This window comes from Anas platyrhynchos, chromosome 1, assembly GCF_047663525.1.
Source record: "Anas platyrhynchos isolate ZD024472 breed Pekin duck chromosome 1, IASCAAS_PekinDuck_T2T, whole genome shotgun sequence".
Lineage (NCBI taxonomy): Eukaryota > Metazoa > Chordata > Aves > Anseriformes > Anatidae > Anas > Anas platyrhynchos.
In genome coordinates this window covers 138,407,943-138,420,886 of record NC_092587.1, presented here as the reverse complement: position 1 = coordinate 138,420,886, position 12,944 = coordinate 138,407,943, and the positions used below count along the sequence as shown (strand labels likewise).

At 37.4% G+C, this 12,944-nt stretch overlaps 1 protein-coding gene across 4 annotated transcripts in view; it reads left to right on the top strand.

Moving 5' to 3' along the window:
* Window positions 1–12,944, top strand: part of GABRG3 (gamma-aminobutyric acid type A receptor subunit gamma3) — a 333,357-nt gene that overhangs the window by 169,761 nt on the left and 150,652 nt on the right. For all 4 annotated transcript variants that reach the window (XM_072030545.1, XM_027446836.3, XM_027446825.3 and 1 more), the window contains exon 4: window positions 12,313–12,533. In XM_072030545.1, the coding sequence (XP_071886646.1) occupies window positions 12,313–12,533 (221 nt within the window). The remainder of the gene's footprint in view (window positions 1–12,312; window positions 12,534–12,944) is intronic.

The following is a 12,944-nucleotide window of genomic DNA, read 5'->3' as shown; positions in this document are numbered from 1 at the left end:
AAGTGGGGCTGGTGTCAAGAGGTTACTATAGCAATGGGGAGGGGACCAGCAGAAGGGGGGCACAGATGGAAGTGTTTCTACAGCAAAGGATGGAGTGCCACTTGGGCTGGAGGTGCTGCTGCTCTTACTTCTGTTTCCCTGGTGGTGCCAGGGGGTTAGCTACAACGTGTAAGGTGCACCTACGCTATTGCCTGTGTGTGTTACTGACTTCATTTCTAGTTAGGCACTGGGATAGTACTAGAGATTAAGCTTTTTTATCACACAAGGTGCACTCATTTGAATCTCTTTTTATTAATGAGAGTATAACCAGTTCACAAGTAGTAGCAGAATCACTGCTTATTCTTTCAAATATGTTGTAAAATTACAATCCAGTATCAGTTATTAATCCTGCAGTGCTAGCACAGATGCTGAGATAGGAAGCGAGTTTAAACTGTGGTAGGGAGTGTGTTTATGATACACATCATTACTTGATGATACTTCAATTTTCCTAATGATCTTTGAAAGATAGATCTTACTATTTTTTCTTTAGGTGCTCCTTTTTTTTTTTTTTTTTTTCTGATAATATCAGGTATTGAAAATTTCTGGTAAACTCCTTTTGAATTTCCCCAGCTGGGGAGTGATGGAGTTAGTGACTATAAGGGGAATGTGCTCATATGAAACTGAACAGCCCAGACTCCTGAAATTGCTGTCATTGAATGGCCCAGTGAATGGCAATCAGCCATCTGCTATTTCATCTGTTGTCACTTTTCTCCCCCTGGACTAGGGACAATGAAGAATTACCAATGTCAATAGCTGATTTAATATGAGTCTCATATCAAAAAAAGAATGGACTGAAATCTAGGGGGAGCTGGAATTTGATCAAATTTAGCTTGGAATGTAGGGTCTTAAAGGGAGACAAAGCTATTCTGTGTATCAAGCCACCTAACACGATAGGGCATGGAAGGAATCCTGGCTGAGACCTGGCTGAGGGGAGCACAGGGATTACCTTGGAACAGCATGCAAGGACATTTTGGACATGAATCAAAAAAAAAAAAAAAAAAAAAAAGAGCCCCAAAGGTGGAGACACTGAAGAGACATGGAGACAATGAAATGTCTCCATGCCTGCTGTGTTATGAAGGTGAAGCCTGAAGCCATTTCCCTTCCTTATTTGACTGAAGATCTAAGCTCTGATAACTGGAGTGCCCTCTGTTTGGAGACGTGGGAAGGCTAGGCTCAGCCTGCTAAAGGTAGCCAGCATAGTCTCACAGGCTATGTATTTTGGCTGTGGAGCCTCAGCTCTGAGCATGCCCCCCAGCAAGGCAGAAGCAGAGGGGTCTGGTTCTGCCAAAGCCAACAGTGCAAAGGAGTGAAGACTTGTGCCAGCTCCTTAGGAGGCTGAGAGCAAGCACAAAGCACTTTAGCTCAGCTGAGGCACATTGCAGAGTGTCTCTCCATGTCTCTGTGGCAAAACAGTCTTGTTCTCAGTTTTAAAGTGGTTATACAAGTGCATTTCCCTCAAATCCCAATGAGAGCTTTTACAAATGTGCTTTCTCTAGTATATTGAGTGCTGTTGGCTTTTTTGTGCATCTTTTTGTTGGATGCCAATAGTACCTATTCAAATATTGCTGGGGATGTAGGATATAACTCCCTCTGTCACTATTATTTAGCTTATTTTCCTGATTTCTGTCATCCTTTTAGATTCTATCTATGTTGCAATTAATTTAGGCTTTGTGCCCAGGGTATGTCTATTTGTGTGAATATAAGATGGCCAGGGATTAATACTTGTCCCCAGGACTCAGTGGCTCTGGCTGGAGTATGTCTAGATTTTTAGTGTGAGCTGAACCTGTGGGAGATTTGCCTGGGAAGGAATAAGGCAAGAAAGTCAGCTGGCAATGAAGCTGGTGAATGACAAGGAGCACAATGCTTGAGCTATGTCTGCAGTCCCCCTGTGTTCAGCTGTGTGGGTGTAATCACTGTGTTAGTGCTGTCTTTGAGGAAAGTCCAACAAATGCAGAACTGTATGTATTTATTTATTTTTACCCTTGAAAATGTTTGGTAAATGGTATTTCCAGCAGGAGGGGTTTTGAAGGACTGGATTTTTAAATCCTTGTTGAGCTCTAGCTTTCCTGCACAGCCCTGGAGGAAATACTGATGTCCTCACTATCTCAGCTTCTGAAAAAGAAAATGAAGTTTATAATTTTATTTACCTAGTGAGGGTGTCATAAGGATGAGTGAGTACCATTCTGTGAAACATGGCTACTGTAGTAGAGCAGTGTGTGGGTTCTCAAGCCTCAGGAGATACCCTAAAAATGACAGTGAAGGGGGACAGTTCGAACAGGAATTTCTCCAACTGTTTATGCCACCTTCCTCCTTACAAAGTGCTTCTTACCATCTCTTCTCTCACTCCCAATTCTGCATGAGACCTTCACTGTACCTGATCCTTCAGGCTGAGATGGATGTCTTTTCACCCCTACCCTGTCTTCTGTTTCGTTACAGCTGTTCTTGTGCTGAGTGACAATATGCATACAAATACATGTATTAGGGTAACCTCCTCTTTTCTATTTTGCCAATGGCATAAAAGATGTTTCAAAATGCTCTTCCACTTTTTTGGCCAACAGGCTTTCTCGCCGTCTTTAAAACAAACTCTTTTTTTTTAATACAGAGATTATTTGCATAAGGTATTATTATCTGCAATCTCTGAAAGTGCATTTATTTTCAGGAAGAGGGAAGTTTAGCTTCTGTTTTGAATAAGCTAACACTCCAAAAGGTATGCTTATAAAGTTGATTAGTCTTTTATAATAGATGAAAAATACTGAGTATCATTATAATTTGTTTTATGATTTTTTTTTTTCAGATATCAAATATTCTTAGGAGACCTTAATAGTGTACTTTATTATATTAAGTACAGTCATTAACATACGTTCACAGAATTCATGTTTTCTTTCTTTTTTTTTTTCTTTTTTTTTTTTTTTCTGTTCAGTGATTATTCATTTTTATTTCTTTACTATTTCTACAGAAGTTAAGCTTGTCCTCGTGCATCTATCTTACTAAAATCACAAGTTAGTTCACAAGAAACCTTGGTTTCTTACCACATGGAATGAAACTTCCAGAGACCCTCCCCCCTCTCTCCTCTAAGTAAATCCCGAACTGTTTGCTGTCTTTGTAAAACTTAAATTACAGGTCAGAATGGCCACTGTACTTTCTTTGTCAATGCCAACAACATTTTTTCTTCAAGCAACAGTCTCTTTAGGAGTGACTATTCTGATTGCCATTTTGAATTATATTGACAACATACAGTGACAAAAACTCTGCCCTTTGCCACATATCCCCCCACCTCTATTTCCCCTGTGCCTTCTTTGCATATTTTGGGCATCCCTTTTTCTAAAGGGGCCAAGTTTATGTACAGATAGTTACGGATTATCAAGGCAGAGTTTATCATCAGGCCCTGCCTGAATCAGGTTATGAACTCTATCCCTCTTCACACACCCTGTGTTAAGTGCAGTTGTGAAGTGGTGATAGCAATCAGGATGTCTTTGGCGGTGTTCTAAAAGAAAACGTATTCAACAGACAAGTCCCAAAAGAAATGGTAGGCAGCAATATTCAACAAGAATGGCTGGTCTTCCATCAAAAGGAATGGGTAAAGAATAGCAGATCTACATTTGGTTTTCTAAAATAAGCAGTATTTGTTCTAATTTCATGCTTTGTTTCTGATTGTGGCATGGTTGATTGAACGAGAAGAGATAATTCATCAGTGCAGAATAAAGAGGAAGCATGGGGGTATCTATGGGAATATGCTATGGCAAACATCTCCTGGCCTTCCTTCTACCAAGTGTCAAAAGTTGTCTGGAATAAAGAAGACTGGTGCTAGCCTCCAAGGAGCCAAAATAGGTTCAGTGACACGGATAAATGTTTCCTCAGGGAGAGGAAATGCGACATGATTTTTCTTAATTGCATGTTTTGTTTTTAGCGTGAGGTTAGCTGTCTGTTGCCTCAGAACAGCAAAAAAATCAATGAAATAATCTCCTAACACAGCCAGAAGGCAGAACTACAGTGAAGAAGATGAGCTTCCGTCCTCCCTGCTCTAAGATGCCTGTTGAAGTTACAATGAGAAGAGCTTTTATTTATTTATTTATTGACTCAAAGTGTTCAGCTGATGATTGTATCTGGTTCTAGAAATTTTTTGCCAGTGTTAACCTAAATAGCACTAGTGGCAATCTCAAAGTTGACTTTTTCTTTCCTTTGTATTTTCTCCATGTAACAATCATGCTTGTAGCTTTATGAAAGTGTTAAACCAAATTCTCCCGAAGGAGCAAGTTATTAAAAGTATTTCTAAACAAAAAACAGTTTGGAAAGTTCTTGGAAATACATATTTTAATGCCACTGAAAATTTAATCATCCAGTATTTTTGTCTGTATATTTATTTTGGAGGTGTTTTAAAGGTACTGCCTCAATGATGCTAAGGAAGATAAACTCATCAAGAGAAGAAAAAAGCTCAGAAGTAGGGAAATGTTTCTTGAGCTCTTCCACCTCTCGGAGCCTACAAATAATAGCAGCAGAAGTGGGAGGTGGAGCAGGAGCATGGAGAATTGAAACAGAGCAGATTGCAGAAGAATGAGAAGATGAGCCATAAAGTCCCATCCCTGAGGCCCTGAAATCCATTATTGTGGGTCATGTGAAGCAAATCCCTGAAATTCAGCTCCTGAACAACCTCTGAGAACATGATAACTCTGCACTGGCAGAGCTACTTCGGGCAAGTTTGTGGCAGCCGTTATGGTGGGCTCCACTCCCCCTAAGCCATGCAGAACGCTAGGTGAACTTTCAGGATGTATCTGATAAAGGTTGTCCTCACAGAAGTCTTGTGTGGGTCCTGTTGATACAAAAAGGGTTTTGCTTACACACTGCCAATGAAATGCGCTATTTATTTTACCATGTTTTCTCCAGCAGATTTATTTCTTCCTGCATTATACATTAAAATAGAAAAAAAAAAAAAAAAAAAAAGGGTTTATGGTTCAAAATGACTTCACTGGAAAGTGTTAGGCTCTCCCAACACCTTCAGTTCCTTTCCACAGCATATCTGAGAGTTTGTTACAAATTTTTTGAAAGTAGAATGCAAGTTGCACTCGTGATTCAAAAACAAATACTGAGGTAACATTTTAAGCCTTACAGGTCTCTCCTGGAGTTGCCATGATTCCTGGCTTTTTATAATGTCTGTACAGTGCAATCTGGGAAACAAACAGCATACATCATGCAGCAATTGCTGTGGGAGTATTTATTTCCACCAAGATAAAATCTAGCCATGAGCACAGCCTGTTCCCTTTCAAATGATCAAAAGCCGATTCCAAAGGCTTTCCACCCAAACAGATGACAATTCTCTCCTTCTTGTGGTCTGTTTATCCAGGGTAAGATATCACAAATCAGGGAAGTTGAAGGTGGGCTGTGCACCTTGTAATTACTCTTGGTATTTTGAAATCAGGTGTGTGAATCTTCTGGTTCAGGAAAAAGAAACCACTCTTTCCTTATTTCAGGGAGCATTTCTTCTTTCTTTTATTTGTCACACAACTCAAGAGGAGACTGAATCATTCAGACAGCCCTTTGCAGGGTAATCTTTGGCAATTCAGTTGTTGATTAAACTTATACCTTTCAGCAGTGAGCTTGGCTGGAAAAAAAATATTCTTTCATTGAAAATGGACTTCTTCAAGTGCACCATATTGCAGACTAAACAAGCAGATATTATAAATGTCTCTTCAATTTCTGGGACATTTCTTATAAAACAAAGTATCTCAAAACCTTATTTTTGTACTTTTAGTCTGAGTGTGGCAAGGGCATGTAGAAATAACATTTCTGGGAGTGTTTAGTGTGTGCTGTGGCTGAATATAAGAAGAGGGAAACTCCCGCCCTTCGAAGATTTTCCTCTACTGAGAGGGTGGTGTAATGTGTTGGGAGGACAAGAGAGCCATGTTGTTGAATGAGAAAAAAACAAATTTCTGATGAAGACAAGGACTCAGTGAGGTGTTCAGAGAACTGAGGCTGAAAATGACCTTGAATCATAAACCCGGGCTACAGTTGTGAAGGATCTGACCAGGCTGATGTAAATAAGTAGAAACGACAGACAAAAGTTACAGGCAGTTACTGTCATAGGAGACTGAATTTAGACTGGTTTGTCTTCCGCTTCTAAAGGGCAAACTACAAAGTTTCTTCTGTTTGAGCTGTGAAGTTTCCTCTCATTTCTCTCCTGCTTCCCTGAACAAACCTGTCTGTAATTTTCTGTAATATTATTTATATTGTTTGAATTTTAAGGACGCTACTTTTTTTTTTTTTTTTTTTTTTTGGCATACTTCAACAAAATGGTTTGTAATGAAATGTAAAAGGGAACTTATTTATTTCCAGAACAGTTAAAGACTTACAATCAGGATCACCCACTTAATCAGGATCACCCACTTTGGTGCAGTCAACCTTTTTTTTTGTAATTAAAGGTGATTTTATCCTTTACACAGTTTATTGGTCTAATTTCAAGTTTATGGGAGCAACATCTGCAGTGGTTTGAATTATTACATAAGGGATGCGGACGGCACGGAATGGTCATAATCTACATTGGACTCTAATTATTTAGGTATTTTTAGTTGATTGTGTACCAGCCTCATAGAAATCCCAGTAACAGCTTTAATCAGGTAGTCTTACTCCATCAACAAAATAAACAGTCTCAACAATGAAAAAAAAAATGTGGAAGAATTGGAGAAAATACTCTGAAAAGATCAGGAAAATAGCAATAGCTGTGAAGCCTAGAGGTGTCATATAATGTGGGCAAATAGTGTCTTGTGGTGGTGCTGTTTTGTCTGATAGGCAATAATAAGAATCTGGAAAGCATCATGCAGGAAATTCTTGCATGTCTTCCAAGAACAGGACTCTCGATGTTGTCATTGCTGTTATTGTTGTTGTAAGGAATTGTGAAAACACAGAAAATGAGAAGGCTGCAGCAGAAGCAACAAAGGCATACCATACTATTATCTATAGTCATTCAAATAGATCACCCAACTGTGACAGTCAATTAAATAGTATTTTCCAGGATTAACCCACAGCTAAAATGATATATCATGGTTGGAGAAAAGCTTCCTGTATTGCCAACACATGTTAACTCCTCTTTTGACTGAGAAAACAATTGAAGACCTGGTTGTAAACAGTGTATTTTTCTCTGTGACTACAGATGCCTCAAGGCACAGCACTTTCAAGGTGTTTCCAATCATTAGTCATTATGCACAGTTGGAGGGCAGATAATTCACTGCTGGCTTGATTTTTAAGGTACTAATGAAACCATACTAAGAATATTTAAAAATGTGAAAAATATGCTAAAATCAAGTAGAATGAACCCTATGAGTCATTATTTGCAGGTGATGATACTGGTGTTACCTCTTGGTTATGTCCTTCTGCCCATAAATCAATAGAAAGAAATAAAAATTGTCTCTAGCTTATCTAACTTACTGTTCTGTTCATAATTATAAAGCAAGCAAGCAAACAAACAAACAAACAAACAAAAACTCTAATTAAATCATCATTTGATTTGGGGAAAAAAAAAATTAAAAAAATCAGTCACTTTTTCTCATTATCTGAAGACACTTTTCTCAGCAAAAGTTTCAGATCTAAAGGAGTGCTTATAAAATTTGAATGGAAATAAATGTTCTCCATGAGACTATTACTTGCTGCAGTATAGGTGCAAGGCTCATAATATGTTTTCCTGGATTTGGGTGTTACTTCTGGAAGTTAAGTGAGTGTTGTAAAACACCAATTCTAAAGTTTTCTTTATAAAGATAATTTGCTGGAGGTGCTAGAGTTTCTCAGTGACAGAACGTTACTTACATTGCTTTCAGATTGTACTGAATATTTCTAAATAAGTCTTAAAAGTAGAACTGACTTTTTACATCATGACAAGTATAAGATAATGTAGTCACCTAAGGTTAAACTGAAAAAAAAAAAAAAAAGAAAAAGAAAAACAATTGATTACAGTTTCTTTGGTCATAAGCTAGTCATCATGGGGGAAAATAAAAAAATAAAAATAAAAAAACAGATATTTTACTCAGCTACGCATTAGCTGCTAGATATGAAACTTTGTATTTTGAGATGATCTAACAAAATTAATGGATTTAATTTTACTGAAAATTGTTAGACTTTCCAGAAGCAATAAAAATTATTGAAAATATAAAATTTCTTTAAAAAGGTCTGATGATGTGAATGTAGAGATTCAACTGAGTATTCGTGTGTATCAGTAGGCTTCTTTTGGGAAACATTCTCATGTTTTAGTTTCACCTACTTGCTCTTTCAATTTCTTAAATTCATTTCATTTACCATGTTGTGAACACAACACAGAGGGAAAAAATGTTTCCCTTATGTAATCAGATTTGGGAAGATTGTAAAACCCTGCTGCAAACAGATTCCATTTTGATGGACTTTACAAGCATAAGAAATTTAAATTATAAATGTAACATGCTCTGTGAAATTATTTTTAAAAGCCAAACATAATGACATCTAATAAAGTTGATAAAGTATTTTTCTATCAATGCCTTCAAGTTTATAATTGAATTTGGTATCAGAGAACTTTTATATTATTTCAGAAATACGTGCTATACTGAAGAAAACAATATTTCCCTAGAATTTCCCTTCCTGTTAACAAGTAGACTTATTTTTCCCCATACAGTTGTCCCTTATGTCTTCTCAACAACAAGATCTTTTCAGAAGTGTGTCTGCGGTGAAGCATAGCTATAATTAACATATCCAGATACAGTGTATACATGGTATAAGCAAAAAAATAATAATAACAAAAAAAATCTTAAGTTGGTACTGGTAGCATGGCAAGATAGATGCTTGTAGAATAAGGAAACATTTTTGAGAATGCTGTTTCACCTTTCTGCAGTTGAGAAGCCCTATTGAAAATGTATTATTATTATCAATTTCTTCCAGTGTTCATTGTAATAATCAGTGGTTGCTGCCAAAGATTAAACAGGAAAAGAAAGAAGCAGAAGGGTATTAGCAACACTTCTGGTGTGGTGGCAGACAAGCACATAAAGACCATTATTAGAGCTGTAGGATGTTGCTTCATCTGAAGCATCCTTCCACTGAAACCCAGACTTGCCTGAACATTCTTAAAAGCAACCATCACCTTTCCTAAAGGTTTTTCTTTGAATATAGGCATTCATCTAAATGGCAGCTATTAGCTAGCAAAGGAAGAGCATTCTTTTGTTGTATTATATTGTATTGGCCTGTATGTGGGAACAACATAGAAACCTTTCTTCTGGCTGATTCTTGTTGGATGCTGTGTGTTGGAGATCACTGTACTAGCTTTGTGCAAAGCAGTGTATGCAAGCTTTTGACTTCACTAGGAACTGAGTATCTGTTTTCAGTGAAGATAAAGGTAATTTTGCTGAAGTGTGCCCAGCAACTAGCTCCATTAGAAGTGAAGAACTGAGTGCCAGTGTCTAGAAACTGACCTCGGTCTCTTCCTTGTAGAGTCAATATCACCCCATTATCTGCTTGGTTGAAAACTGAAGCAATTACAAAGAGTAATGTAAAGGATGTACTGATCTAACATCTGCTCCTAAAAAGGATTAATGTAGAGAATATAAAACATGAAACTGAAATTCAGATATTAAATGGAAATGTGTGCTTTTTTGTACTGAGAAAATTTGTCTTGTAGGGGCAAATTTTTGTACATTCTGAACTAAGCATTGTAAATATTTTAAATAAAAAATAGGGATAAAATGTCGACAAAATAAATGCATCTGATTTCAAGTTTTCATCAGTTTTCCTTTTTGAATTATTATTTTGCTTTTTATGACCAAGGTTTGTAAGAAGAAAAGTGTATTGCTAACAAAACAAATGCCTAAATACTTCAGAAAATCTGTGAACCATTTAATCAGAGCCAAAACATTTTTATTAATGTACAGAGCTGCAGTATCCCATGGGAGAGATATTTTGATGAATGATCATTTCTGAGGTGTTTTAATTGCAATAATAAGTGAAGGAAAAGCAGAGTGGGAGTTGGACAGTGGTGTTAGCATGGTCCTGCTAATGTAATCTGTTTCTCAGCCAGAGTAGTCTACTTGGCTAGAAACCACACTGATGCATCTACGCTGTTTCTGGTGCCCACTGTGCTCAGATCTAGCTGCAGTACCTTTCAAGACATAGTACTACATAGCTCAGGAGCTTTTTTCCTTTGGTATGGGAGAAATGCTAAATATTATAAATCCTAAAATCCTAAATATCATCACATATGTTCAATCTACCAGAAGGGAATTATGACTAACCCTATATTTAGTAAACATTTGAGAGCCAAAATAAAGCATTCATATAAAATAACCTCAAATATGAATATCATGCAAAATCTTGTCCTGTGAAAAGACAGAACTGTCATTAGCCAGCTGTATACAAATGGTCTTTGGTTCTATAAATACTGATTCTCACATGTGAACTAAAAAAAGCAACTCTACTCACTCAGCATTTGGAGAAACCTATAGACATGTCTGGCATATGCTTTTCTATAGAAGCAGAATATGCCAAACTAACTCTTGTCACTGGACTTTCAAGGATAAAATAATAGAGTTCATTGTAATAAAACAAGATCAGCTCTCTGGGTAGCAATAACAGTGTGTTGTGTACAATACATTGCAGCCTTTAAGTGTCTGAAGATGTGTAACTGTGATCATCAAGATGAAAGAAGAGTCTCTTCAGATTCAAATCTGTCCACTTCCCTAAGAAAATCAGGTTAATACAATGAAAAACAGCAGTGAGATAGGCTACAAAGAAACATGGTCCTTAATCCATTTGGTGGCTTGGCTTTTATTCCTAAGGTGATCTATTATTTAATACTTGGATACATGCTAGCACCGCTAGTATTGATCACCTATTGATCATTTGCCATTTAGAGATGAGAGGCCGAGAGCATGTTTTGGATTAGTATTACAGTATCAGTGAGTTAGGTTTACTGGTGTTACAGCATCATCTCTAAAAGGATGGCCTGCTAAAAATTTAATAGTGCAGGAGAACCAGATGGCTCTTAACAAAAATGCTGTCCTCAGTTCAGACTACAAGCTCCTCTAACAATCTATAAATAAAACAATATAGAATACTGTTGGTATAATAGCGTTTCTTTTTACACACTCCCTTTTAAAAGAGAAGTTTAGGAAGAGACAAAGAGAAAAAGAAATGCAATAAAAGCAAGTTCAGAGCAGTCAAAAGCAAAGGCATACCAGAGAGCCTAAATTCTCCAGAGCCTAAATTCTCCTTTGTTTAGATATACCAAGAGTGCATGTACCAGGTGATTTAAGGAGCTTGCTTCCTCTGGTGTAGCTCAGCCCCTGCATTAGCCTGTGTTGTAGGGCACACACTTTGCGTCATATGAGCAAATGCCACCACTGTTGTGGATGCAACCCATACTGCAGCACTGAGAGGGTCTTAACGTGATCAGATGTCTTCACAGGATTTGCAGATAAAGCAGTCTGGAAGGATGGTGAGGAAATGGGACTAATGCAAATGTGAGCTGTTCTGTCTTCAAATGACTGCAGGTCACAATGCAAAACTGTTTTTAACACAGTTTCTTCCACGGAGTATTAAATGCATATATCAGTGTGTTGATGTATTCAGCTATATAGTTCTATCTGTATGTCTGTGTGTATTTTAATTTCTGCATTGTTATACCTACTATGACTGCTTACCTACAGTAACAAAAAATTAAAAGGGGACTGAAAGAAAGAATGAGATTCATTTAAGCTATGATATTCATCTGTTCAGGGCAGAAAGTTAGTGACTGAACATCTCTTAGCATTTGAGGGTCTTTAAGGAAGCACAAACATGCCTTTTCAATTCTGCTGCAAGAGTAGTTAAACAGTTGGTAACAAACAGAATAATTAATTTATTGAATTTACACACACACACACACACAACACACACACATACACACAAAAGGCATTGCAAAAGTCAGAGGAATTTATAATTCCCCAGTTTACCTGTGCTGTTCTTGTTCATTTTTCACACCTCTTTCATCATTCTGCCCTATGACAAAGAAGTCTCTACAAATTGTATCTTGTAGCTATAAATTTTTAGAGAAAATGGAAAAGAATGAGCTAGTGCAGAAATTACTACAGCATAAGACAAAAGTAAGAAAGGTTGTTTTGCTTGTTTTCTAAAGAAAAAAAAAAAAAAAAAAAGCTCACAATAAATAAGAAAACACAGCTCCCTTAGCCTGAATGTGCCTTGCTACTTTATGTCCAGATAAACCTTTACTCTAGGTCAAACAGTAATGAGAAGTGTGGAAATGATTTCAATTTGCATATCATGCTTTCATTGCAGGAATATCAAATTGATATATTTTTTGCCCAGACGTGGACAGACAGTCGTCTTCGCTTCAACAGCACCATGAAAATACTGACTCTGAACAGCAACATGGTTGGGTTGATCTGGATTCCAGACACGATATTTCGGAACTCCAAGACGGCAGAAGCTCACTGGATCACCACCCCCAACCAGCTCCTCCGGATATGGAACGATGGCAAGATCCTGTACACCCTCAGGTGAGCAGTCAGAGCACTGGGTGAAAGCTTCTCACACTTTTAGCTCCAAAGTAATTTTCAGCATTCTTCCTGTTCTGCTCTGCTTTTTTCTTCCTGATGCTTACCTGACCTTTCTTGATAAAACAGTGAAATATTCAGGTGTAAGCACTGCAGTTTAGAAGCAAAGTCTTGTCTCTTAAAAATGAGACTCTAAGTACTGGAAACAGGTCTGTGTAAATTATAGAAGTAATTTTTTTCAGGGTTTGTAAAAAAATCAGGAGCATGCAGTCCATAAAATCTGCCAGAAACCTTTCTGATCAGAGTTAGATGCAGGACTGGATAAAATATTTCTAAATTCATGCTAATGCCAATACTTGATTCTTCAAATAAGTCACGCTGAAAGATAGTCTGTCACATCTCATCACAAGGGTG